Below are 27,992 nucleotides of genomic sequence, written 5' to 3' on the forward strand. Positions count from 1 at the left end.
CAAAATCAAGTTTAAAAGGTTCCTCACCCCTGCCTGTGGGGTGGGAGCTTGGGCTTTCTTGTAACCTCCAGTTCAATGTCAAATTGCCAAGGAGGTAGTAGCAGCTCATCATCATTTTGTGAACAAACCCATCTCTGACTCTGAAATGCTATCTTTCCTGTAAGTCTTGATTATTTCCTTTTCACGCTCTCTCCTTTTATCGTCTTACCCTAGTTTTGTGCTTCAAATTCTTTTCTTTGATGTATAATTAAAAATTTCTTCAATGTTTCAAGAGTATACAAGAATGTCAGGTTAGTGAAATAGTCCTTAGTTTCTTGTTTTCAAATCCTTCTGGAAAATAGTATATGATTATGGTGAAGATATTTGATTGGGCTCATTCTGCTAGCCATTTTGGTTATGGAATTTTATGGTAGTTGAATGTTGTTTTTTCTTTATTCCTCCTTTTGTTTACGTTCTTCCCATTCCTCAGGTACCAATCTTGTGTTTAAAACAATGTACAGTTTTTACTGAAATTGTTTAGAAGCAATGAAGAAAATCTTTAAGCTCTGACAAAAATAGAGGCCATACTATGTGTTTCTTTGGAAAGAAGTAGCCAAATCTGTCAATAATTATCCATGTTCATAGATATATTTGGCTAGCTTCTGTCTCTGTGTCCTCTCCACACTTCTCTGAGTACAAGTGGTTTTGACTTCGGCTCAAATTATTGAGGAGCCTTGTCAGGAGCACTGGGTGAACCCTGCTTCGTACTTCATAGTTGTGCTGCTAGTCCCTAGTGGCATGAGCAAGGTGAAGTCAGTAAAAGCACTATTAGCACCTCGGTTCTTGTTTTCCCCTGGGCAATCCCAATATCAGAAGACAAATAGAAGGGAATATCATAAAAAATGTGAATTTTGATAGCATCTGTTTTCAGAACGTGGGACGGAAAAGAAGTTCAAATGTTATAATGTGCGAAAGCTCTTTGGATCTCACCACTCAAGGCAAAGTGGAAGGAAGAGTGGGTGGTCCAGGAACATCAATAGGAAAAGGCTGGTAGCTCTCCTCTCCTTCTTTCCCATGCCTATTTGTCCCCTGCCCCCCAAAGAGGTAGATATGCTGCTTATGTTGTGCTCATTCTTTCCTGTTCACACTATTTTGATTCATTGATGTAACCCAGGGTCTCGGTTAGCCTTCTAGGATCCTCTCAATTAGAGCCATCAGCAGATTAGGGTTTAAACCCTTTCTGTTTGGGTTGAAACCTCAGTGGACAGCTGCTGTTTTTACTCAAAATACCGTGCAGATGAGGCTAATTCCTTGCAGTACTTCGTTTCAGAGCTGGAAATGGTTTTGGATTTTGCTATAAGGGGATTTAAGGTTTGAGAAGGGTGATACCAGGGTTCGGCTGCTACTGTTTTGGAACTCCAGAGCTGAATATATAAATTAGGGCTTAAAGAATTCAGCTGTAGGTTTTCAATTTGGCTTGGGAAGGGGCTGTTGTTAGATGTTTTATCATTTCAGGTCAGAGTCTAATAAGTTTAGGTCAGTTCTAGATGGATTAGGATGTGTTTGAAGAGTCCTAATGGGTTTGGGTTCTTGGATTTGACTGGGACTGGGATTGAGTGAAGGGGAAGGGTAGGGATGCTAATCCTAAAGGGTTTAGGGTTTGATTGAGGGATTTGGGATTTATGAGATTTCAGTGGAAGTTGGGTTTGGGTTTGGCTCAATTGGGCTGAAATTGAGAAGGAAGGTGATGAAAATCCAATTCTGGGTTACGGTTTCTAAGAGGATATCCCTTGAATTTGGGTTTAGCCCAGAGTCTTCCAGCAAATTAATGGAAAGATCTAAGGAACCAAGGGTGATTTTAAGACTATTGTGGGATGGAAAGGATCAATCCCAAATTTATATGGGAAGGTCCTTGGGAGAAAAGGGAAAGTTTAGGGTTTTAACGAAAATCTATATGGGTAGGTAATGGGAGGAAAGGTAAAATTGGATTATTTCAACCTTTGTGGGATGTAACAAAAATAATGGGCAAAAGGTTTAAGCAAAGATGAAGATCTTGAAGAAGGCTTCTGGGCTTCTTGAAGGCTGCTGGGATGAAGAAGAAAGGCTGCAGATTGATGGAAGGTTGCTTGATCTTGAACAAAATCCTTACTCAACCGTGGCCCCCTCAACTTAGAAAACCATGATCCTTAAATTAAATAACTTTATTCAATCAAGACTGAGGAATTACAAAGAATACTAGGCTATTTATAGCCTTTACAAACAAGGTAAAAAATTCGATCGAAATGAACATTTCGACCTTGGAAAAGGTCGAAATTTCGAGGTTTCGGTCGAAATTTCGACCGAAACTGGATACTTTTTTCCTGATTCTTGAAAACTCAATTTCGAGCCTCAAATGCACTCAAATTGATTTGGATTTTTGCATACTAGCTATTTCAAACATAATAAACACTATAATAACTACTAGTTTACTAAAAAACTACTGAAAATGTAACATCCAACATTCCAAGTATATAGTACATGAATCAGAGAAGAAGTTGTATTGTTATTACTTACAAGTTACAACTTACAACTTACAACTTGCTTACAAGTCTATTCTATTCAAGCCTCAAGGTCTCCCTCTTCCGTCTGCACCCCATACAAATGACAATATAACTCCCATGATGTTTGCCCCCGCCCCATATAGTTTTGGACATAGTCAAAAACTGCACCTCTGTATGTGGCCTCATCCACATGCATAAGATTCCCTAACGGTGGGAAGTTGTGAATCTCCAAAGGAACTGGTGGTGGTGGGCCTTGTGGGCTGTGGAATAGTGTGGAAGATCTCGCTCAACAAATGAAAGACCACCCCGCCCCGGCTCTCGGGACTAGGAGAAGGATAAGGATAACGATAAGGTCGCAGTGGCTGACTCCGATAATCGATAGTGGGAGGGACACCATAAGCTCCATAGGCCGCTCCATAACCATAAGGCTCTAGTCGTGGCCGATCGGCCCGACCCCGAATCGATAGCCGGGAGGGACACCATATGGTCCATAACCATAAGGACCATAACCATAAGTCGACTCGGTAGAACCAATACTCTCCACGGCGGTATCATATGAGGACTCTGCAGGGCCTATGCCATCCGGATCCTCTGAGAGGTGGAGGAGTCTCTAGTATCATCAATGCTCATCGATCTCATAGATCCCACCAAGCTCTCGGCATCGGATGGACGGTAGGACCCATATGATGGCGTGTCCTCTCGTGCTCCAACCATGCGTTGTTTCCCCTTCCCCTTCCTCGAATATGTAGAGGAAACATTTTTGCCTCGAGATGCAGCTCCAGTATGGTCCGAATCTTGTGTCGCGTGGGTGAACCGACTCTCTCCCGTGAATCTCGGTGGTCGTCCTCCCCCCCCCGACTCTCACGTCCGGCGGGTGGTGGTGGTGGTGGTCTCTCCCAGGATCAGCTGAATCCTGATCACGAGGTCCCACACCCTCCTCATCCCCTCCATCATCACCATCACCGTCATCATCATCACCATCATCGTCATCGCCGGAGGCCTGAGTCACCTCATTCTCAGTGTCGGACCAGAAAATCAAATCCTCACTCTGGGTGGATGCACTAGGGTGTGGCACGAAGGGACGGGCGGGCTCTGCATGTGGCCTCCCCCCTCTGGGCCATGAAGTCCCCCACATCAGCCCCCATCTCCTCTGCAATCCGACTATTGGGAAGACCTCCATCCTCATCCAAAGCAATCCGTCTCCACTATCCCCGATCCGATCAACTCTCGGGTTATCATCATCATCCATCTCAAATATGTCGGCCAACTCGATATTGGTGCTCTCTCTGTCCATCCCCTGTCTAATATGATCCTCTCTCAGTCTCATATTATAGTGTAGGTAGACAAGGTCCTCTAGACGCTTCACACCCAATCGGTTGCGCCTCTTTGAGTGAATGAGGCTGAAAGTGCTCCAATTTCGCTCACAACCAGTGGCAGAACATGTTTGGGAGAGCACTTTGCTTGCAATCCTACTCAAGTTGTGTGAATCACGTCCAAATTGCAACCACCACTCAGCTGCAACAAACATAGACTCCAAGTCATTTTAATACTTAAATAACTAAATTAAAGATATAATCATAGAATATAATAATTAAATGTATAATGTATAATGAAATAAATGAATGAACTTGCCTGCAGGGGCGGTTTCCCGTCCCGATACAGCCACAGCACGACCGAAGCTCCCAGTGGCATCCCTAAAAGCCTTTATCTAATATATAAAGAGAAAAAACAATAACTAGTTAGTACTTAGTAGTTACTAGTTACTACTTACTAGGTTAATGACTTAGTATAAAACTACGAATTGTGAATATCAAATGATTCTAATCACTATCTCACCTCCATAAGGATGACTGCTTGTTTAGCTGTATCCGGTTCGAACTTCTCCACTACAGTTTGGACAGCATCCATCAAATCTTGCCTCATCCCAATATTGTCCTTGTAATGGTACTTGGGATTTAAATAGTATGCTGTGTAAGAAAAAGTATGTCATAAAAGGGAATAGTTAATGCTTAAGCCTTAATAGTGTGATAACATAATGAAAATTAAATTAAATACTAGACTTAAGTACTTAACAACTTAACAACTCACCAGCCTTATGCAGTGGATGCTGCAACATAGACTCCCATCTACTGTTGATGATTTGAAGGACTTTCTTGTTACCGCGTGGGTAGACCTGAGCAACTTGCTGCTTCATCCTATCTACTGCAGCAAATATGTGTGCTAGAGTAGGTTTTCTTTGCTGATCTACCATCCTCAACACATTCACCACAGGCTCAAGCATCTTCACTACTATCCTCACATTGTGCCAGAAACTCTCATCAAGGATAGTCAACTGAGCTCTCCTTCCTCCCACTGATGAAGAACCCTCCCAGTTAAACCACTCCTCTGATGCAAACATACTCCTAAGGCCAGTCTTCCTACTCTCAAAGCTCTGCAGTGCTATCCAATTAGTAGCAAATCTGGTTATGCTTGGCCTCACTAACTCACCCTGACACTTGTCCCTCATCATCCTTAATGCATAGGTGTGGTTATATATGAAGGTGCTAACATGTCGAGCTTGGTCCACCGTATTCTTCACAAGCTTGACCTTTCCAATCTCCTTCAACATTAAGTCAATGCAGTGAGCAGCACAAGGAGTCCAAAAGAGCCTATATCATCCATCCATCAAGGCATCAAGCCATCAATACAAAGTTATAAAGTGTACATGTATATGTGTAATGTAAATATATGTATTTACAAATGAAAATTAATACTATATGTTTAGACTTTAGATACCTGGAGTTCTCTTGCATCTTCAACCCCGACTTTCTTGTAGTTGGAGCCATTATCGATCACAATTTGAACTACATTTTCCACTCCAACCTCCTTCACCACTTGCTTCAGTAATTTGTAAATGTATTTTGCATCCTTCTTCTCACCGGATGCATCTACTGACTTGAGGAACACTGTCCTCCCATCACAATTCAACATGAAATTGATGATGGACTGTCTAGTGGGACCAGTCCAACCATCAGCCATCAGAGTCACTCCATAATGATTCCACATGGGCTTTAATCCCTTAATGTATTCATTTATGTCCTCTTTATGCTTAGGCAAATACACATTGTATATCTCATATGGAGTGGGGCCCCTGTACACCACTCCCACTACCCGCCTATCTGCTCAATCATATCTCTGTAGTAGGGCCCCCTGAGAGCTGTATGTGCTGGAACACTATGGTAATGCGCCCATTTGGAGAAAGCCATCCCCACTTTCTCCTTCACACTCCCCCATAAGTGCTTCAACTTTCTCTGTTTATGCTCAGGCCTCGCAAATAGGGCCGGATCATTGCGAAGAATCTCAAGATCCGGATCTGTAGGATGTGCTGAGGAAGCTCGACCCCTTGTAGGGGCCCGTGGGATAGGAGCCTCCTGCCTGACACTCTGAGACCTCCTCATAGGGACTTGGGAGCCACCTACACCTCCCATACCTACTGGCTCTCTAGAGGACCCACAACCCAGACCCCTCTGTTGCCTCCTGATGTCATCAATCCTCTGTTGCTCCCTACTCATCATCATCGCCCTCCTCAGCTGATCGGCCTCTGGATCGGGGTCACTTGTCTCCTGGCTCATCCCTACCATAACCCTCGGGATCCGGAAGGTCATTTAAGCGAGCATCCTCGAACTCATCCCTCTGTGTTCTCTTCTCTTTCCTCTTTTGCTTTCCACCACTAATATATGAGGCCATTGCCTTCTTGACCTCTATAGGCACCTTTGGGCACCCTGTTACATCCCTGTTGCCACCAGCTAGATGCACCTTCAATCTAGTGGCCCCACCTCCTCCTATTTGTTTCTTGCAGTAATTACACTCACTCTTCCTCTTATCAGCTGTCAGTGGCCTTCCATGATCCCAAGCTATGTCTGACATCTTTAAAATAGAGTGCCTGATACAAGAAACACATACTAAGTATCTTGAAAAGCTCCACAATATGCTCCAAAAATGACATACATGCTTCTAATAATAACCTCCTATTTTTTAAATATTAAAAAAAAATATGTATAACTATATAAGTATTTTTTTAATATATAAATAATTTTAAAATATATAAAATACACACTAACTATCTTAAAAATATCCACAACATGCTCAAAAAATTGCATACATGCTTCCACTAATACTCTCCTATTTTTAAATTTAAAACAGAAATTAATTATTTTTTTAATATTTAAATATATTTTTTTAATTATTTAAATATATATTAAATACAGTAAAATTACATAATTAACAGAAAAAAAAATTAATTCAACACCATCACAGCAATATGGTGTCTCAACTCTCACATACATCCATTTGAAGCTTATACATGTACTATACATAAACATTTTTAACAATATACATAATTTAGTAAATAATTTTTAATAACAGAAAAATAAAAAAATAGTAGGAAGAATCAAAAAATAATTTTGACACTACAAATTCATAGATTATCACTCTAAAGTAAACATATATAAATTTGGAAGCAATCTAACATGATTTAAGGCACAAATGAAACAAAAATCAAAAAATGAGGAAGTTGGTTACTCACCTTGCAAGATTTGAGAAAATGCACAAATGGAGGAGCAAATCAAGTGTTTGAAGGAAATGGAATACTAGAAATTAGGTGTAGAAGCAGATGAAAACAAGAGAAATCAAAAAAAAATTCAAAAGGAGGTCGAAATGGCTCTGGCGATATGGCTCGGTAGGTCGAAATGCCGTCGATATGTCGAAAGTGGGTATTTTATAGCCTACGCATGTGTCGTTTCGGCCCGATATGGTATCGGGTCGAAATTTCGACTCGTATCGACCGAAATTTCGGTCGATACGAAACGAAATGGATACTTTTTGTGCCTACTACTCAATTTCGTTTCGAGTTGGATTTTTGCAGGCATTTCGATCGAAATTTTGACCATTTCGATCGAATTTTCTTCCATGTTTACAAAGAAAGAAGAACTTGACTCAAACTCCACCTAAATTAGAAGACTTCTTCTTGAAATAGAAGACTGACTTATCTATAAGAGTCCTCTTTAGGAAAAAAGGCTTTACCTAAGGAAACCACTACCACTTAATAAAGATAAGTTCTAACCAAAGGCAAACTTCTGAAAGATAAGAACCCTTCTTGTAAAAGAGCCTTATCTTATCCACAACTTAACTAGTGGAAACTACTCAAACACAACTCAAAATGGACTGGGACTCTTTTCGTAAGTCACAAAATACTAACTCAAATAAAAAAAGATCCATAACCCTTGGATCGAGGGGGTTCCAACCAGACCCTTCTTGAGCCCTAAAAGGGCTATAAAAGTGACCAAAATATCCTTGGAATGGGGTTCACATTGGGGGTTCGGCAAGGGGTTCCCTGTGTTCGCATCAGAAGGTCACTTAGTTTAGGATGATGATGTTCTTAAAGTTTGGGATAGATCTAAGTTAGATTGCTGTAGATTTTACCTTGAATTTTTGTTGAAGGAGAAGTCCCAAAACTTGCAGAAAATTTTCAAAAAAATTATAAAAGGGGTGATAAAGGCATTTGGGTTATGGTTTTGGGTTGGGAGGGTGGCTAAGGGTAGGGAAGGTGCTGGGGTTTTGTACTTGATGGGCAAGAAGGACACTTGAAGGCAGTTGGAAGTTTGGAAGTTCTTGGATTGCCGCAAGCTTGAAAAAGATGAAATAGATGAAGAATAATTGCAGAAAAATCTCAAATTCTGCCATGACACTCTGAAGGAGACCACAACTCCATTCCCTCAAACTTAGATTCTTTATTCAATTCAATGTGACTTAAGCAATTTGACTAAGACTCAAACTGGGAACATTATCCATAAAGGATTCCCTTTATAAAGGACTTAACTGATCAATTACAAAAGGATTCAACTAATTAATTACAAAAGGACTCTTAAATGAAACCTAATTGGACTCTTACTTAAGACATCTTGAATCAAATTACTAACTTTGAGGAGTGCTTGCAAGTTGGACTCAAATTCGAAGTCTTACATTGACTGGGATTTTGTCGTAACTCACAAAATACTAACCCAAATAAAAAATAAAGATAGATCCATGATCCTTGTATCGAGGGGGTTCCAACCAGACCCTTCTTGAGTTGTGAAAGGGCTGGAAAATGACCAAAATACCCTTGCAGTATTCGGTCAGCTTTGGATTGGTCCTGTTTAGGTCTGGGTTTCGGGCCCAATTATGGGGGGGGGGTGAACCTTGTTCGCATCAATTTCCCCCTTCTTGAAGTCTTTCATCTCTTGCTGAAGACGCCGACTATGTGCTCTTGGATCAATCCTCTGTAGATCCATGCTGTATGCTCACCCTCGCATATTACAGTTGGGAGGTAGGTGCATATGTGTGGCTGCTTGCACCTTGTTTGGACATAACTCTGGAAAGATAGGGCTGGTGGGGATGAAGTCTTCAATTCTAGGGGTCCTCTTGTCAAAAGCCCAAAGAGGAAAGATGAAGTCAATGGGCATGCCCTTGGAGTGTTTCCTTGTCATAACATCTGTCAGTACCCTAGTTATAGACTTGAGAATCCTTGTAGTGTCTCCTCCAAGAAAAAAATTGAGACCCAAAGGAGGGCCAGTTTCACAAGGAATAGGGGCTTGTGTGACCTTATTGCCTATGGACAACATTAGTCTATCCTTAGTGTTAAGGGCATAGGGAATCTCCAGTGTGGTGGTACCTCATCAATTACTTGTCTGACTGGTGTTGCTGATTGGCACCTTCGTCAATTGTTAAGTCCTTGACATCAAGAAATTGAGCTTCCTTCTTGTATTCCACTGTTTTACCCTTAGGGTCATCATCAAACTCTTCTAGCATGGCTGTAGTCGGCATGGACAGCAGCTTTGTTTCTTTTGTCATCCCATTAAGACCTTGGCAATGGTCCAAGAGTGCTACCTTATCCATGGGATCTTCTAGGGCCGACTCTGGAGGCAGCCATGGGGTCTCTTTGTCAAGAGTTGTGTAGAAAGAACCCCACGTTCTTGCCTCTTGATCCAACACACAACTCAGATTCGCAGAATTGAACAAAGGAAAAGTAAATCGCACACAATGAACACAAAGATTTTAGTTGGTTTGGATCTTGCGATCCTACATCCGAGGCAGAGGTAGAACCTCTAGTCTTCGGCTATAGATCTAACAAAGTACACCCTCAAATCGCTCTTTACAGACTTCTCTTTACAAGGATTACAATGCATAAACCTAGAGAGATACAAGAAGCACAAAAGCCCCAAAATACAAGAGCAAAATAGCAAGAATATTGCAGCAACAGAGAGTTGCAACAATTCACAAGAGAGAGAGGAAGAAGATGATCGCCCAACACACTCTAACGGCAGCACCTAAACCGAAGAGATAAAACCCTAAAACAAATACCTGGTAAAAGTCAGTTATGCCCCTAAACTAATTGCAAAAAACAAATTACCAAGAATGCCCTCAACCTAGTGCAAGAATGACAAGTATACCCCTACAAAGATGTGTGAATTTTAAACTGCATTACAACATACTCCACCTTGGTTTAAAATCGAAAAACCTAAGACTCAAGACTAGAGACTTTACCCCTGCATTGACTCAAGAAAGGGTAAAAGACAAAACATAAAAGACTATTGCTTTATTTTCAACTCAATGCTTCCCTAAACTTAACAACACGGACAGACTTGGTTAGAAAATCAGCGGAATTTATACTTGAAGAGATTTTCTCCTCCTTGACTTGACCACTTATAATGACTTCTCTGATAAAATGCAGCTGAACATCTATGTGCTTGGTCCTTTCATGGTAAGCACTGTTCTTTGAGAAATGTATTGCACTTTGTGAATCATGAAACACAATAGGATCTTCAACTTCAAACCCGCTGCCTTAACAATTCCCTTCATCCATAAAGCCTCTTTTACAGCTTCAATTAATGCAACACACTCCACTTTGGTGGATGATAGGGCAACAATATGTTGTAGATTAGACTTCCAACTTACAACATTGTCACCCATAGTAAATACAAAGCCAGTCAATGACCTTTTATCTAAATCAGCTGCATAATCTGAATCACAATATCCTTTCACAATAAAACTGTTAAAAGCATTAGAAGTAAATTGTAAACAGTGATGTGAAGTTCCTTTCCAATATCTTATAAGCCATTTCACAGCTTCCCAATGGTTCTTGCAAGGTTTTCCCATAAAACCTACTAACAACACTAACACCATATGCAATGTCCACTCTAATACCTATCATTGCATACATTAAGCTGCTAATAGCATTATCATAGGGTAAATTTCTCATAAAGACTCATCACTAGACAAATCACCATCTATAGATTTCAATCTAAAATGGGACCCCAAAGGCACATTATTAGGCTTACAATTATGCATTGAAAACAGTTCAATAACCTTTTTATTATAACTAGATTGAGTTAAAGACAAAATTTTATTTTTTCTATCTCTGATTATATCCATTCCCAAAATTCTTTTAGCAGGTCCAAGAATTTTCATGTCAAACTTAGCTTTCAATAACTCTTTTAGCCTATTAATATCACCAGTATTCTTACAAATAATTAACATGTCATCAACATAAATCAACAGGTAAATAAAACATTTATCCTCAAGCATCTTAAAGTGAACACAATGATTATAGCTACTTTTAGAGAAGCCAAGAGACAAAACAAAGTCATCAAATCTTCTATACCACTGTTTAGGAAATTGTTTCAAACCTATAATGATTTTTGAAGAAAACATACTTTATTTTCAGAACCTTATTTTATAAAGCCTTTAGGCTCTTCCATAAAAATTTCATCATCTAGAGAGCCATGCAAGAAAGCAATTTTGACATCTAATTGTTCTAACTCATTATCAGATATAGCTACAACAGATAACATTAATCTTATTGAGGTTTGCTTAACAATGGGAGAAAAAACCTCAGGATAGCCTATGCCCTTAACTTCAGAAAACCCTTTAGCTACAACCCTAGCCTTAAATTTAGCATTCTCAACACCTGGGACAGTAGGTTTTCTTTTGAAAACCCATTTACAACCTATGACCTTCTTACCTATGGGTTTGTCCACAAGGGACTAGGTCTGGTTCTTCATCAAAGAATCTAATTCTTCCTTGATTGCCCTCAGCCAGTCATTCTTAAATGAACTCTCACATGCCTCCTTGTAACCAATTGATTCATTGAGCTCGATTAAGTCACCAACCTAGTGCAAAGGCTATAACATCAGCATGAGCAAACCTAGTAGGTGGTTTAATGGTCCTACTAGACCTATCTCTAGAAAGAAGATAATTAGACAAAGGGTCATTGCCTTGACTACCTAGATTAGGTTTAGAAAAAGATAATTCTAGACCATCATCATCATTATGCTGTAGATCATGATCTTGATCTGAATGTGGACCTAATAATTGATCTTGAGCATCACACTCATGCTGCCTAGAATGGGCAGCATTCTCCACCTCCAACCTAACTCTATCTGAGTCATCAAACTCTTTAGTTCCTTATTAAAAACATACCTCATTAAAGACAACATCTCTACTAATGACACACTTCTTTTTAGCAATAAGCCACAACTTATAACCTCTGGTTCCTAGAGGGTATCCTATAAAAACACCCTTGACAGCTCTAGAGTTTAATTTTCTTTGCTTAGTATGAACATAAACAATGCAACCAAAAGGTTTTAGGAAATTCAGATTGGGGGTTTTTCTGTCCAAAGCTCCATAGGAGTTTTAAAAGCTATAGTAGAGGAGGGGGACCTGCTAATCACATGATAAGCTATAGATACAACTTCAGCCCAAAAAGATTTACCTAGACCAGAATCAACCAACATACACCTAATCTTGTTTAATCTTGTCTTATTTATCTGTTTAACCAGCCCATTTTGCTGATGTGTATCAGCGCATGTTCTATGTGTAGCAAATAGCAATACCAAATTGAGCGCAAAAGAAAATTGATTATTACAAAATTTAAGTCCACTTTCAGTTCTTAAAAGTTAAAACTTTTATTTTCTTTTTAGTTTGATTTTCTACTGGAGTTTTCCAGATTTTAAAATTTTTAAAGGCTTGATCCTTATGTTTTAAAAAATAGACCTAAACTCTTCTAGAATAATCATTAACCATAGATAGAAAATAATATGAGCCTGAGAGAGAACTAGGAACTTGGGGTGATCCCCATAAATTTGGATGTATGTAAGCTAATATAGATTCTAATCTATGTAAAGATACAGTAAAACTAGGCCTATGAGACTTACCTAAAATGCAGTTTTCACAAAAATCAAGACTGGTTACCATCTTGGGGTCCAACAAGCCTTGCTTTCAAAGCTCTTGTAACCCTTGGTTACTCATATGTTCAAGTCTCAAATGGCAAAGACTAGTATCATTAGATTTACTTAAGACTAGATCGGATTAACCCAAAACGGCCTCACCCTCTAAAATGCACAAGCCATGCTCTAATTTCCCCCTTATAACAACTAAGGCTCCTTTAGTTACCTTAAGAACACCATTTTCAGATTTGTAGGCAAACCCCTTTGAATCTAACATCCCTAAAGAAATTAAATTCCTTCTCAAAGTAGGGACTAATCTAACATCTTCTAAAATATTATAGGTCCCATCCCCTAATTTAAAAACCTAACAGATTCTATACCTGTTACATCACAAGTCTGATCATTTCCCATAAGGACTTTGCTACTTGTTATTGGTCTAAAGTCACTTAACTGCTCTCTCCTAGATGTCATATGGAATGTACAATTTGAGTCCATAACCCATTCTTGGTCTGCTAACCTATTTGATAACACTAACACTTTAGTACTATCATATCCATCCAATGAATTAGCAAAATCCTTTTTATTTATGTTCCCACTATTCTAAGATTTTTTTCTAAAATGACTTCCTTGTGGCAATACTAACAAGTAACTCTCCCCTTAGATTGAGATCTATTACGCTGGTTACTCTTCGATTTATTATTGTTATTTGAATCTGTCTTTGAATTATTTTGATTTCTCTTTTCAGATCTGCCCCTAACATTTAAACCTTCAGCAGAGGCTTTCTTTTCAATCTTTATCTCTAATTATTTAGATCTAAGAGCACCCAAAACATCTTCTAAAGTTAAAGATTCCCTACCATATTTAATAGCAGCCTTAACGTCTTTAAAAGAATCAGGTGAAGCATTCAAAAGAATTATAGCTTGGTTTTCATCTGAAATCTTTTCATCAATGTTAGATAAACTAACAGTAATTTTCTTAAATTCATCTAGGTTATCTTCCAAAGATTTACTAGGATCCATTTTGAAACCAAATAAATTTTTTTTCTTCAAATGAATCTTATTAGACAAAGACTTAGTCATAAATAGAGATTCCAATATAATCCAAACAGCAGCAGCAATGGTTTCATCATTTACTTGACTTAACACATTATCAGATAAATGCAAAATTAGCAAACTATGTGCAATTTCAAGCATATCAAATTTTGCAATCTCAAACAAAGAAGCAGGCAAGGCTTTCTCACCTTCAAGTGCCTTGCAACACTTTTGATGTACTAGTACTGCCTTCATCTTTTTACGCCACATATTGAAGTCTCCCTTCCCATCGAACTCTTCCTACTCAACTCGCGTTTTCCCTATTAGGTTCCCTGTATTCAAGAAAGAAACCAACAAAAAATCAAATTAGAGAATATGCACGCAAAACAGAATAAGAAAAATAAAGTAATCGAAGAGAAAGAATCCAAAACACCCTTGAACGATACAGAGACCGCACAACCAGAGAGAAACGAGCACTGAATCGCGAGTTCTAGATACCAGATGTAGAAAGAAACCCACGCTCTTGCCTCTTGATTCAATCGCACAACTCGAATTCGTGGAATTGAACTGAGGAAAAATAAATTGCACACAATGAACACAGAGATTTTACTTGGTTTGGATCTTGCGATCATGCATCCAAGGCAGTGGTAGAACCTCTAGTCTTCCACTCTAACACAGTACACCCTCAAATCTCTCTTTACAGACCTCTCTTTACAAGGATTACAATGCATAAATCTAGAGATATACAAGAAGCACAAAAGCCCCAAAATACAAGAGCAAAGTAGCAAGAATATTGCAGCACTTCACAGAGAGAGAGAGGAAGAAGATGATAGCCCAACATACTCTATAACGGCAGCACCTAAACCAAAGAGATAAAACCCTAAAACAAATACCTGGTAAAAGTCAGTTATGCCCCTAAACTAAATGCAAAAAGCAGATTATCAATAATGCCCTCAACCTAAAGCAAGAATGACCAGTATACCGCTACAAAGATGCACGGTTGGTGAATGTGGTGAACGGCAACTTCCTTTCTTTGGTGTTGTTCTCTGGCTAAGTGATCTTCATTAAAACAATCTTTAGAGTTGTTGATCTTATCTAATTTCCCTAGTATTACCTCTAAAGGAAGCTTTTGGCTTGGTGGAGAAGGTATGCTGTCTGGATGAGGGAGTTTGGCCATGTTTTTGTGATCACTAATGGTGTTGTTCTCTACTTGTAAAACCTCTTGGGTTGAATCTTCTAGTTTTAACTTTTCCTTGAATTGAAGGGGCTTGCCTTTAGGCTGAACTTCTGGAGTGGGTCCTTCGATTTCTTGGGAAGTAGGGGTAGGACTATGCTGACGTGCTTGGCTGGCCTGTATCTTCCTGATCTCTGCTGGTAGGTTTAGTGGTAATCGGACAATTACATTACCATTACGGACAAACTTAAATTCTTTCTCCTCATATTGACTACATCATTGTCATATAACCAAGGTCTCCCCATTACAATATCACTCACCCTCATGGGAATTACATCACACCGAACCCCATCACACTAGGCATGAAGATTGATAGGAACTAAAAATCTCTGAGAAACTTCTATCTTATCATCAATCAAGAGAGAGACACTATAGGGGTGGGGATGCTCTTCTAATTTCAGATTGGCCCTTCTTATAAACACATCAGACACCAAGTTGACACTACTACCACCAGCAATGAGTACCTTTCCTATATGGTTTCCTGACTTAACTCTGGCGTAGAAAGGGCAATTTTTCTTCCAAACTTCCTCTTTAGTGTCAGTTATAAGGAGCTTTGAGATAAGGTTTACAGAAGGGCTGTGCTCAATGCATCTTCCATCATATGGATCCTTTAGCTCCATTCCTTTGTTGTATCCTACTGTAAACTCATACAAAGCTCTGGGAGTTGCTGGTTCTTCTAGCTTTGATATCAACTGATGCAACCCAAAATCTGGGTTAGCCTTCTAGGATCCTCTCAATTAGAACTAGCAGCACATTAGGGTTTAAACCCTTTCTGTTTGGGTTGAAACTTCACTGGACAGCAGCTGTTTTTACTCAAACTACTGTGCGAATGAGGCTAACTCCTTACTGTACTTTAGTTTCAGATCTGGGAATGGGTTTAGGTTTAAGTTTAGTTTTAAGGGGTTTAGGGCTTGGAAGGGGTAATACCAACATTTGGCTGCTCCTGCTTTGGAATTCCAAGAGCTGAATATATGAATTAGGGCTTAAAGAATGCTGCTGTAGGGTTTCAATTGGGCTTGGGAAGGGGCTGTTGTTAGATGTTTTATAATTTCAGGTCAAGTCTAATAAGTTTAGGTCAGTCCTAGATGGATTAGGATGTGTTTGAAGAGTCTAAAGGTTTTGGGATTCTTGGATTTGACTGGGACTGGGATTGAGTTTAGGAGAAGGGGTAGCGATGCTAATGTTAAAAGGGTTTAGGGTCTAGTTGAGGGGTTTGGGAGTTACGAGAGTTTTGGTGGAACTAGGGTTAGGGTTAGACTAGGGTTTGGGTTGGTCTAGTTGGGCTGGAACTTGGGGGGAAGGTCACTAGAGTTAGGGGAATGATGCTCCTAAAGTTTAGGACAGATCTAACGGTTAGATTTCTGTAGATCTGCCCTTGAATTTTAGGTCTAGGAAAAAGTTCGAAAATTGCAGAAAAATCCCAGAACATTCAAGAAGGGGTGATAAGGACTTTTTTTTTTATGGTCTTAGGGATTGAGTTGGTGGTTAAGAGTAGGGAAGGGGCTGGGGTTGTACTTACTTGATGGGGAAGGACACTTGAAGGCTGTTGGAATTTTGAAGGTTCTTGGACTGCTGCAAGCTTGACGAAAATGAAGAAGATAAAGAATAATTGCAGAAAACTCTGAAATTCCGCTGTGGCCCTCCCAAGAAGACTATGACTCTATTCCCTCAAATTCAGATTCTTTATTCAATTCAATGTGCCCAATAATGGGGGAGGGGGTGGCTTATACAGCCTTACAAGTTAAGCATTTTGACTAAGACTCAAATGGGGAACCTTATCCATAAACAATTCCCTTTACAAAAGACAACTAATTAATAACAAGAGGACTCTTAAAGGAACCCTAATTGGACTCTTACTTGAGACATCTTCATGGAATCAAATTACTAGCTCTAAGGAATCCTTGCAAGTTGGACTCAAACTTAGAGTCTTACATAGACTGGGACTCTGTCATAACTCACAAAATACGAACCCAAATAAAAAATAAAGATAGATCCATGACCCTTGTTATCGAGGGGGTTCCAACCAGACCCTTCTTGAGCCCCAAAAGGGTTGGAAAATGACCAAAATACCCTTTGGTGTTTGGCCAGCTTTCGATTATTTTTTATTTTATTAAAATTTTTTTTGGGGGGGGGGGGTGTTTGGGTTGGGGGCGACCTTGTTCACATCATTCATTAATCAACTGCTCCATGGACAGCAAAATAGGGGTGGCTTCACATTGTTTCTTGACATGTCATCTGCATTTGAGGGAATTTCTCTCTGTTTCAGGCTAATCCTGCATCTTGCATGTGTATAATAAAATCTGACTTAGACAATGTATGTTGGAGGCTGGACTTCCATTCAATTGCAGTGATTAAAAAGTATGGCCATATTCAGTGTTTGACAATATAACCATTCATTGTGTTCGAGATTCTTGGCATAAAGGTCCAATGGACTTTCCGTTAATATGCTTTTTGCCTTTTCCTCCATAGTTAGACTAAGATTAAAAGAAGTTGGAATATATCTTATAGCAGGTTTAGTATGCAGTTCCTTATTGTTGCTTCCAAAAACAGTTTGTGCAACCTTAGGTCAAAATAATTATCAATATCCATATATTATTTTTCTAGAGGGCAGGCCTTGGTTCAAGTGTAAGGTTTCTCAATTGACTGATCACTGGCTCCTTGGTTGAGTCTGGAAACGGCCTTTGTATGAAGGCAGGGATAAGGCTGTTCACAGTACGACCCTTCTAGACCAAGGAACAAATCTTGATTGAAATGGGAATTTCGACCGAAACTGGATACTTGTTTTCAGGATTTTGGAACTTCAATCTCAGACCTCAGATGGACTCAAAATGATTTGGATTCTTGCATACTACCTATTTCAAGCATAATAAACACTATAGAACTACTAGTTTACCAAAAAAATCATTGAAAATGTAACATCCAACTTTCCAAGTATATACTACATATGAGAAGCAAGAATGTTACCAATTACAAGTTTACTCTATTCAATGTCTCCTCTTCTTTCTGCATCCAATACCAATGACAATACAAGCCCTATGATGTTTGCCCCATATAGTTGTCGATGTAGTCAGCAACTGCATATTGGTATGTGGCTTCATCCACATGCCTAAGATTTCTTGACGGTGGCAAGTTGTGACTCTCTGAATAAGAAACTGGCTCAACTGCATATGGAAAGGTTGGTGGTGACTATGGAATAGAGTGGAAGATCTGCTCAACAAATGAAGGAGCACCCTGGCTGTTAGCATAAGGATAAGGTCTGTACTGACAATAAGGTTCCCGTGGCTAACTCCGATAGGTGACAGTGGGAGGGACACCATAAGCTCCATAACTATAAGGCTCCATTAGTGGCTGACCCTAAGTCTGATAGCCAGGAGGACACCATATGGTCCATAACCATAAGCTTCATAAGTCGACCCAGTAGAACCAATACTCTCCACAGCAGTATCATATGAGGACTCTGTAGGCCTATGCTATCCGGATCCTCTGGAGGTGGAGGAGTCTCTAGAATCATCAATGCTTATCGATCTTATAGATCCCACCAAGCTCTCGGCATCAACCGGACGGTAGGATCCATATGATAGCGTGTCCTTTGTGCTATAGCCGTGCTATCCCCTTCCCCTTCCTCGAATATGTAGAGGAAACATTTTGGCCTCGAGATGTAGCTCCAGTATGGTCTGAATCTTGTGTCGTGTGGGTGAACTGACTCTCACCTGTGAATCTCGGTTGTTGTCCTCCCCCTTACTATCACGTACTGCTGGTATTGGTGGTGGTGGTGGTCTGTCCTTAGGATTAGCTGAATCCTGATCACGAGGTCCAACACCCTCCTCATCCCCTCCATCATCATCATCATCACCATCATCATTGTTGCCGGAGGCCTGAGTCACATCATCCTCAGTGTCATATCAGGCAATCAAATCCTCACTTTGGGTGGATGCACTAGGGTGTGGCACGAAGGGACGGGTAGGCGCTGCATGTGCACTCGCCTCCTAGGCCATAAAGTCCTCCTCATCAGCCCCCATCTCCTCTGGCAACTGTTTATTGGGATGACCTCCCTCCTTATCCCGCAATGGCTCTCCACTATCCCTGATCCAGTCAACTACTGGTTATCATCACCATCCATCTCAAATATGTCGGCCAACTTGATATTGTTACTCTCTCCATCCATCCCCTATCTAATATGATCCTCTCGCAGTCTCATATTATAGGTTATGCAGACAAGGTCCTCTAGACGCTTCACACCCAATCGGTTGTGCTTCTTCGAGTGAATGAGGTTGAAGGTGCTCCAGTTTCACTCACAACCTGTGGTAGAACATGTCTGGGAGAGCACTTTGCTTGCAATCAAACTCAACTGGGGTGAGTCACGTCCAAATTGCAACCACCTCTCAGTTGCAACAAACATAGACTCCAAGTCATTTCAATACTTAAATAACTAAATTAAAGATGGAATATAATAATTAAATATATAATGAAATAAAAGAATGAACTTACCCCCAGGGGCGGATTCCCATCCCGATACTGCCACAGAACGACCGAAGCTCCCAGTGGCATCCCTAAATGCCTTTATCTAATATATAAAGAGAAAAAACAATAACTAGTTACTAAGTTAATGACTTAGTATAAAACTATGAATTGTAAATATCAAATGATTCAAATCACTATCTCACCTCCATAAGAATGATTGCTTGTTTAAATGGATCCAGTTCCAACTTCTCCGCTACAGTTTGGACGACATCCATCAAATCTTGCCTCATCCCAAGATTGTAATGGTACTTGGGATTTAAATAGTATGCTGTGTAAGAAAAATTTGTCATAAAAGGGAATAGTTAATGCTTAATAGTATGATAACATAATGAAATTTTCATTGAATACTAGACTTAACAACTCACTAGCCTTATGCAGTGGATATTGTAACATAAGCTGCCATATAACTTGGATGATTTTGAGGACTTTCTTGTTGCCGTGTAGGTGGACCTGAGCAACTTGTTGCTTCATCCTCTCTACTGCAACAAATATGTGTGGTAGAGTAGGTTTTCTTTGCTGATCTACCATCTTCAACATATGCACCACAGGCTCAAGCATCTTCATCACTATACTTACATTATGCCAGAAAGTCTTATCAAGTATAGTCAACTGTGCTCTCCTTCCTCCCACAGATGAAGAACCCTCCCAGCTAAACCACTGCTCTGATGCAAACATGCTCCTAAGGCTAGTCTTCCTACTCTCAAAGCTCTGCAGTGCTATCCAATTAGTAGCAAATATGATTATGCCTGGCCTCACTAAGTCACCCTGACACTTGTCCCCCATCATCTTTAATGCATATGTGTGGTTATAGATGAAGGTGCTAATTTGTCGGGCTTGCTCCACGGTTTTCTTCACAATCTTGACCTTTCCGATGTCCTTCAGCATTAAGTCAATTCAGTGAGCAGGACATGGAGTCCAAAAGAGTTTATATCTGTCCATCTATCAAGGCATCAATACAAAGTCATAAAGTGTACATGTAAAATATGTAATGTAAATATATGTATTTAAAAATGAAAATTAATACCATATGTTTTGATATCTAGAGTTCTCCTGCATCTTCAACCCAACTTTCTTGTAGTTGGAGCCATTATCAATCACAATTTGGATCACATTTTCCACTCTAATCTCCTTTACCACTTGCTTTAATAATTTATAAATATATTTTGCATCTTTCTTATCACCGGATGCCATCTACTGACTTGAGGAACACTGTCCTCCCATCACAATTCAACATGAAATTGATGATGGACTGTCTAATGGGACCAGTCCAACCATCACAATCACAATCACTCCATAATGAGCGCACATGGGCTTTAATCCCTTAATATACTCATTTAAGTCCTCTTTATGCTTAGGAAATAGACATTTTATATCTCATATGGAGTGGGTCCCTGTACACCACTCCCAGCCTTGCCTATCTCTTCAATCATATCCCTATAGTAGGGTCCTTGGGCTGTATGTGTTGGTATACTATGGTAATAAGCCCATTTGGAGCCATCCTCACTTTTTCCTTCACGCTCCCCCATAAGTGCTTCAACTTTCTTTGCTTATGCTCAGGCCTCACAAATAGGGTCAGATCATTGCGAAGAATCTCTAGATCCGAATTTGTAGGATGTGTTGACGAAACTCGACCCCTTGTAGGGGCCCGTGGGATAGGAATCTCCTGCCTCACACTTTGACTACTCCTCATAGGGACTTGGGAGTTGTTTGTGCCTCCCATACTTGTTGTGTCTCTAAAGGACCCACAACCCAGAGACCTCTGTTGCCTCCTCATGTCATTAACCCTCTGTTGCTCTCTACTCATCATTGTCGCCCTCCTGATCTGTTCGGCCTCTGGTTCAGGGTCACATCCTTATTCTCCTGGCTCATCTAGACCATAATCCTCGGGATTTGGAAGGTCATCTAGGCATGCATCCTTGAACTCCTTCTGTGTTCTCTTCTCTTTCCTCTTTTGCTTTCCCCCACTAATATATGAGGCCATTGCCTTGTAGGGGCACATTTTGCCACCCTACTACATCCCTGTTTCCACCAGCTAGATGCACCTCTAGTCTAGTGGCCCCACCTCTTCCTATTTATTTTTTGCAGTAATTACACTTGCTCTTCCTACTATCAGTTGTCAGTTGCCTCTCGTGTTGCCAAGCTATGTTTGACAGCTTTGAAAGAGAGTGCCTGAAATACACACTAAGTATCTTGGAAAGCTCCACAATATGCTCCAAAAATTACATACATGCTTCTAATAATAACCTCCTTTTTTTAAATATAAAAAAATATAAATAATTTTTAATATATAAAAATACACACTAACTATCTTAAAAAGCTCCACAACATGCTCCAGAAATTGCATACATGATTCCACTAATACTCTCCTACTTTTAAATTTAAAACATAAATTAAAATTTTTTATTATTATTTAAATATATATTAAATACAGTAAAATTACATAATTAACAGAAAAAAATCAATTCAACACCATCACAGCACTATGGTGTCTCAAATCTCACATACATTAATTTGAAGCTCATACATCTACTATACATATACATTTTTAGCAATACACATAATTTACTAAATAATTTTTAATAACAGAAAAATAAAAAAATAGCAATACACATAATTTTGACACTACAAATTCATAGATCAACACTCTAAAGTAAACATACTTAAATTTGGAAGCAATCCAAGAAGATTTAAGGCACAAATAAAACAAAAATAAAAAAATGAGGAAGTTGGTTACTCACTTTGCGAGATTTGAGAAAATGCATAAATGGAGGAGCAAATCTAGTGTCTAAATGAAATGGAGTTGTAGAAATTAGGTGAAAAGAGGGCTGAAAGCAAGAGAAATAAAAAAAAATAATAAATCAAAAAATCAAAATAGGGTTGAAATGTCTAAGGCGATATTGCTCGGAATATCTCGAAATGTTAATAGGTCAGAAAACAGCTCGAAAATGGACATTTTATAACATAGCTTTGTATCGTTTCGGCTCGATACGATATCAGTCGAAATATCGTATCGACCAAAATTTCAGTCGATACGATACTAGACACTTTTCGTATCTGTAGTTGTATTTCGTTTCTATTTGGAAAATTGTAGGCACTTTGACTGAATTTCGGTCGAATTTTGTTCCATGTTCCAGACGTTGTGGTAGTAGGAGCATTGTGTATTTGTTACACCCTTTTTCAATCTACACAATTAGAATGTTCTAGATAATGGGTTTGGGAAAGGTATTGTTATCCATTCCCTACAGCTTGAAAATGGACACTTTATAACATAGCTTTGTATCGTTTTGGCTCGATAAGATATCGGTCGAAATATCGTATCGTATCTCCCAAAATTTCAGTCGATACGTACGATACTGGACACTTTTCGCATCTTTCCTTGTATTTCATTTCTATTTGGAAAATTGCATACATTTTGGCTGAAATTTCGTTAATTTCAGTCGAATTTTGTTCCATGTTCCAGACGTTGTGGTAGCAGGAGCATTGTGTATTTGTTACACCCTTTTTCAATCTACACAATTAGAATGTTCTGGATAATGGGTCTGGGAAAGGTATTGTTATCCATTCGCCCCCCCCCCCCCCCCCCCCCAAAAAAAAAAAAAGAAAAGAAAAGAAAAGAAGAAAGAAACGAAAAGAAAAGAAAAGAAAACTACTTTTTAGTCTCCTATTATTTTTCTCAGTGTTTTAGAATCGGATGGTCTAGGTGGTGGAGTAATGGAAAAGTTCTTTGTTCTTTTGTTTTTTATTGTCAATGTCACTTCTCTAGTCTCTTTTCTCCATTCATTTTCTTCATTTATCTTACTGTTATTTCCCTTGGAAAAAAAATCCATGTAGCTTACCTCATCTAGCTGAGATAAGGGTGAGCTGCTGCTGTTGCTTTAGGAACAATATATGGTTCTGAAAGGTCATTTTCTCCTTCTGCAGAAGATTTCTGGTTCCAAGCTTGCCACCCAATTGTACTGCCAACACTCATTTGGGGCCACTATACACTTGTGTGGTGGATGGTGCACATTTGCAATCAGCCTTGACACAGTCAAATATCCATATAGCGTTTTTGAAGAATACATCTTGTACAGTTACCTTCACTAGTTCCTTCTTAAGTGTGCACTGTGCTGGAACATTACAACTCAACATAAATGCTGTAGAAAAATCTGATGTTGGGCATAACCTTCTACCAAAAGCTGATACAGGATTATTACCGAAACAGACTGTGTCTGAAGATTTTCAAGGTGATGCTGATTCTGATTCTGGTGATCGAGTTGCGGATGCTGATCACAAGGAGTCCAAGAGAAGAAGAAAGATAGGATCAGCAAACAAAGGGAAGATTCCTTGGAACAAAGGCAGAAAGCATAGTGAAGGTAAAGCCTTTGGTTTTCCTCTTTTTTTTTTTTTTTTTTTTTTTTTGAGTAGTGTAAACCCGCACTTATTTAGCTAATTTCTAAACTAACGTTTTCTGTCCGCAGAAACCCGTGCTCTTATCAAGCAGAGAACTATAGAAGCTTTGAGTGACCCCAAGGTGAAGTCATGTAAGAATCAGTCAGTTTCATTTTATTTGTCAGACATTGTTTCAGATATAATTGAAGCTAATTTGAAATGGTCATATTTTATAAGTCATGTATGTTATCTAAAGGTGACTTTTTTGGTTATTGTTGTTGTGGCACAGCCATGTTCAGTGTAGGCCCTTGAATGCCTTTGTATAGGAAACGATTTAGGTTAGGTCAAAGGAATTTGAAGAAGTAGGGCCAGACCTAAGATAACCTATAAAAAGTGATGAATAAGAATATGCATAGCTTAGGCCTTATATCTGGTATGATCTCTATGCTGATTGAAAGGTAAGGATCCACGTAGCCAACCCCATTTAGTTGGAAAAAGGCTTGTTGTTGTTGTGGATTAGAGTGAAAAATGTGCTATTCACCATAGTAGGGGGAACAACGGGAGGTTGACAACCTGTAATGTGGGGGTACTGAAGTGGTCCAAGTGATAGAGGAAACTGCACTCATCTTGCTGGTAATGTGTCAGCCTCAAGAGAAGAGGAAAGTGGCTACAGTTGAGCCGAAAGCTTCAAATACCTACAAAATTGTGAAATCTATATTTATACCTCTTTTGGCACTTTTTGTAAAGTGTTCCTTGGGCCTCCTACAATATGGGCCCAACTATTTTCTACATCATGATGAGTTATAAATTAATAAGATTTGGTAGCCATAGTTAATGTTAGAGAGATCCATAATAATTTCCCCACTACTACTGCTGCTATTGTCACCACTTACTAGCACTATAGTCTATAGCTGATACTTTTATTGTTAAGAGAGACCTATTCTTCTTTTTTATATTTTATTTTTTTATGGCTATTACTACCGTAAGTAACATTTATTTTCCTTCTGATTAAATATATTCTCTTTTCTTGTTGCTCCCTCCTGCCTTTTGGTCGCATTCCCCCTTTTAAATTTTCTTATAAGTTTTCTTATCTAATTTTCAGGTCCGAAGGAAGATGTCTGAATACCCTCATGCTCATACGTATGCTTCTATTCTTCAAGTTGGGGACAAATGTGTCTGTGATACCAGTAGATTCTTTTTGTGTCTTACCAACCGGCTGCTGCTGCCCCCTTCTTTTGGGGTTTTTTTTTGAAGGGGGTGGGTGGTGTGTTTAACTTTACAGTGAGACTGTCTTAAAGGCTAGTCTGCCTTTAGGGAAAATTTGCTTGATACTTTGTGACACAGAATCATATCTGAGTCTGGCCACATTTTAGGCAACTATGCCAAAAGGCCAGCTGATGAGAGTAGGCATGGAGAAGTCCTTGCTGAATTTCATGTGATTTTGCACTCCATATGGCTGTTGACTTGGTGATATAGTACACGAGTGGGCGAGTGTGGGGTCTATAGGCCAGTGGTTTGGTAAACAGAAGGCTGCCATGTAGCAAATAGACCATCTGTCTGCCTAGGTCAGCAGAACTCATAAATTAACTAAATTTTATGTTATTGAAATCTGATTTTTTAATTCACCAAAGACACAATAACAGGACGTGTTATTGTGTTTTTGAGCAAAATATGAATAGAGTGACATTGCCAGCATCTAGAGCACACAGTTATATTCTGCAATTTCCTATGCTTCTTTGCATCCTCTCTCTACTTCGGCAGTCTATTATTCCTATTCATCTGCTTCACAGCCTGCGTCACATTCTTATGACCAAGAGGGTTGATTCTAGATATGACTTTGAACCTTAAAAGGGATTGGGGTTGAAATGTGTTTCTGAATCTTACTAACTCAACCCCTGTGGTCTCTTATAGTGAGCGGAGCAAGGCCAGAATAAGCTTGGCGCAGAAAAAAGTTTGGGCAAAACGCTTGAAAAGGAAACGACTGGGGGAAAAGTTCTATCTGAAATGGGCAGAAAACGTAGCAGAAGCAGCGAGGAGAGGTGGGAACAACCAGCAAGAACTAGACTGGGATAGCTATGAGAAGATAAAATCTGAAATTGCTGTCCTAGAGGCTGAAAACAAGGCAAAGACAAAGGAGCTTGCAAAAGTAAGAAAAGAAAATGCAGCCAAGGTGAAATCAGAGGAGAAGCTGAGTATTGCCCTTAAGAAGAAAGAGAAGGGACAAAAAGTTAGAGCTAGAAGAGTAAGAAAGAGGAAGATCGATAAACGAATGAGAGAGAAAGCAGATGTGGATGTAACAATGGAGTTCAAACTCAAGTCCATATTAGCGACGGTAAGCCTCATTCTGGAAAAATAAAGTAATTTTGGTGAATAAAGTTTTGTACTTGAATTAATTCCGTTTCCTACTCAATAGCACATGCATGATAGTGTGGCCATATCATGATATGGTATTTTCTGGCCTAGGATGTTTCCTTGTGGAGAGGGACCTCTGATTTTCTGTTTATATTGCTCTTTCTGGAGATTCTGATATGATAATGTCTGGCAAGGATGTTTCTTGTTGTTGGGACTCTGATTCTGTAAATCTATTTCTCTCTTGATTTTACTAATGCTAATGCATGTTGGAACTTAGATTCCCAGAAGAAAGTCAATAAATGGTCAAGGTAGAAGTCAAGAGGAAGCAGCAACTGGACATCAGCCGACTATTGAAAAATGGGATCTGGAATTTATTCAGAGAGAAAAATTGCGGAGAGAAATTTCACTTGCTGATCAGATCCAAGCTGCAAGGAGCAGAAGAGCAGAACATGCAGGGCAGGAAACTCTGACAGAGTCTTGGGCTCACCCTCTCAGCAGGTCCATGGGAGATGAGAACAGTTAGCTTAAGGGCTCAGTCCCTGCAGCAACAGGGCATTAGATAATTGTAGGAAACTGTGATGATTTTACTTGTATGTCATGGGGTTAGATTCGGTGACGCGGCATGAAATACTTGAGCACATGCTATTCAGCCGTTGTAATTAAGTGGTTAATGGACATTCCTTGTCTTTTTGCCTGGTTTTGGCAGTACAAGGTTGGCAGCACAGTGATCTTCCATTAGCATCCCAGGTACAATTTGTATTTATTTTATACACTTGAGAATTTGTGATTGAACTTCAAGTTAGCTTTTTAAGAATCCAATAAGGTTTGTCACGGTTGGGAATTTTAATTCTGCCCAAGGGCAATTATGGAAATGCATAATTGGGCGGTTATAATATATGAAGATATATTGGTAACTACCGTTACACTCTTACAACATACACTAAATTCGTTAGACTCTCTCTCTCTCTCTCTCTCTCACCCCAACCAAGAACTAAAAAAAGAAAACACAGATTTGGCTACTCTCTTCTTCTTGAGTCCATCTCCTACTTTGACCGCCAATCTAAAAAGGCTATTTGGGTTGGGGATTTGTTCTCTTTACTCATGATTGAGAATTTACCAGTGATAAAAAGTGTGGAGGAGCAACTATGTGGATCCGTATTTACTTTTGATGTATTTATTATTTTGGATTAGCATATCTAGGTAAGATTTTGTTCTCTCCTTTTGTGGATGAAGAATCAAATACTGAGTTCTATGTGTTATCTTCCATGTAGAGAACCAATGTTCGCATCAGAGCCTTAGGTTTCCACTTCTTTTTTTTTGTGCTGAGTGGGAGCCATAGGGGAGAAACGTTTTGTGTGAGCCACCTCATAGCATAAGTATGATTTTGTGTTTTAAAGCAATTTTATTTGGGTCATTTAGTTATTGAATCATGCTTCTAGCTTAGAATAAAACTTAAGTATAGAAATTCTAAATAGATTTACACGAGAATTTGATTGGATGTTTATTAGCATTTCTTTTGGTTCAGGTGCTTATTCAATAGGTTGATCATACTGGTGTGAATTTGTTGTTGTTTGTGTTTTTATGCTAGAAATTTTGAACTCATCCTTGCTTGCACTGTCTCTAGTTGATATAGCTGCAATTAAAAACATTGTTGTTGACCTCACCAAGGAAGATAAGTTGAATGAGAGGAACTATGACCTTTAGAACCGAAAGGTGCAATTAT

General features: G+C 39.3%; 1 protein-coding gene across 1 annotated transcript; it reads left to right on the forward strand.

The window, feature by feature from the left end:
* Window positions 1-24: 24 nt before the first annotated feature.
* LOC149005136 (histone-lysine N-methyltransferase, H3 lysine-79 specific-like protein) lies at window positions 25-27,413 on the forward strand. The gene is made up of 6 exons (XM_089136055.1): window positions 25-159; window positions 23,468-23,901; window positions 24,007-24,059; window positions 25,020-25,057; window positions 25,829-26,249; window positions 26,547-27,413. The coding sequence occupies exons 1-6, from the start codon at window positions 146-148 to the stop codon at window positions 26,790-26,792; spliced, it is 1,206 nt and encodes a 401-aa protein (XP_088992181.1). The 5' UTR covers window positions 25-145; the 3' UTR covers window positions 26,793-27,413.
* The last annotated feature ends 579 nt before the right edge of the window (window positions 27,414-27,992 follow it).

Source organism: Hakea prostrata, chromosome 9, assembly GCF_041222555.1.
Source record: "Hakea prostrata isolate BN-2017 chromosome 9, UWA_Hpros_2, whole genome shotgun sequence".
Classification (NCBI taxonomy): domain Eukaryota; kingdom Viridiplantae; phylum Streptophyta; class Magnoliopsida; order Proteales; family Proteaceae; genus Hakea; species Hakea prostrata.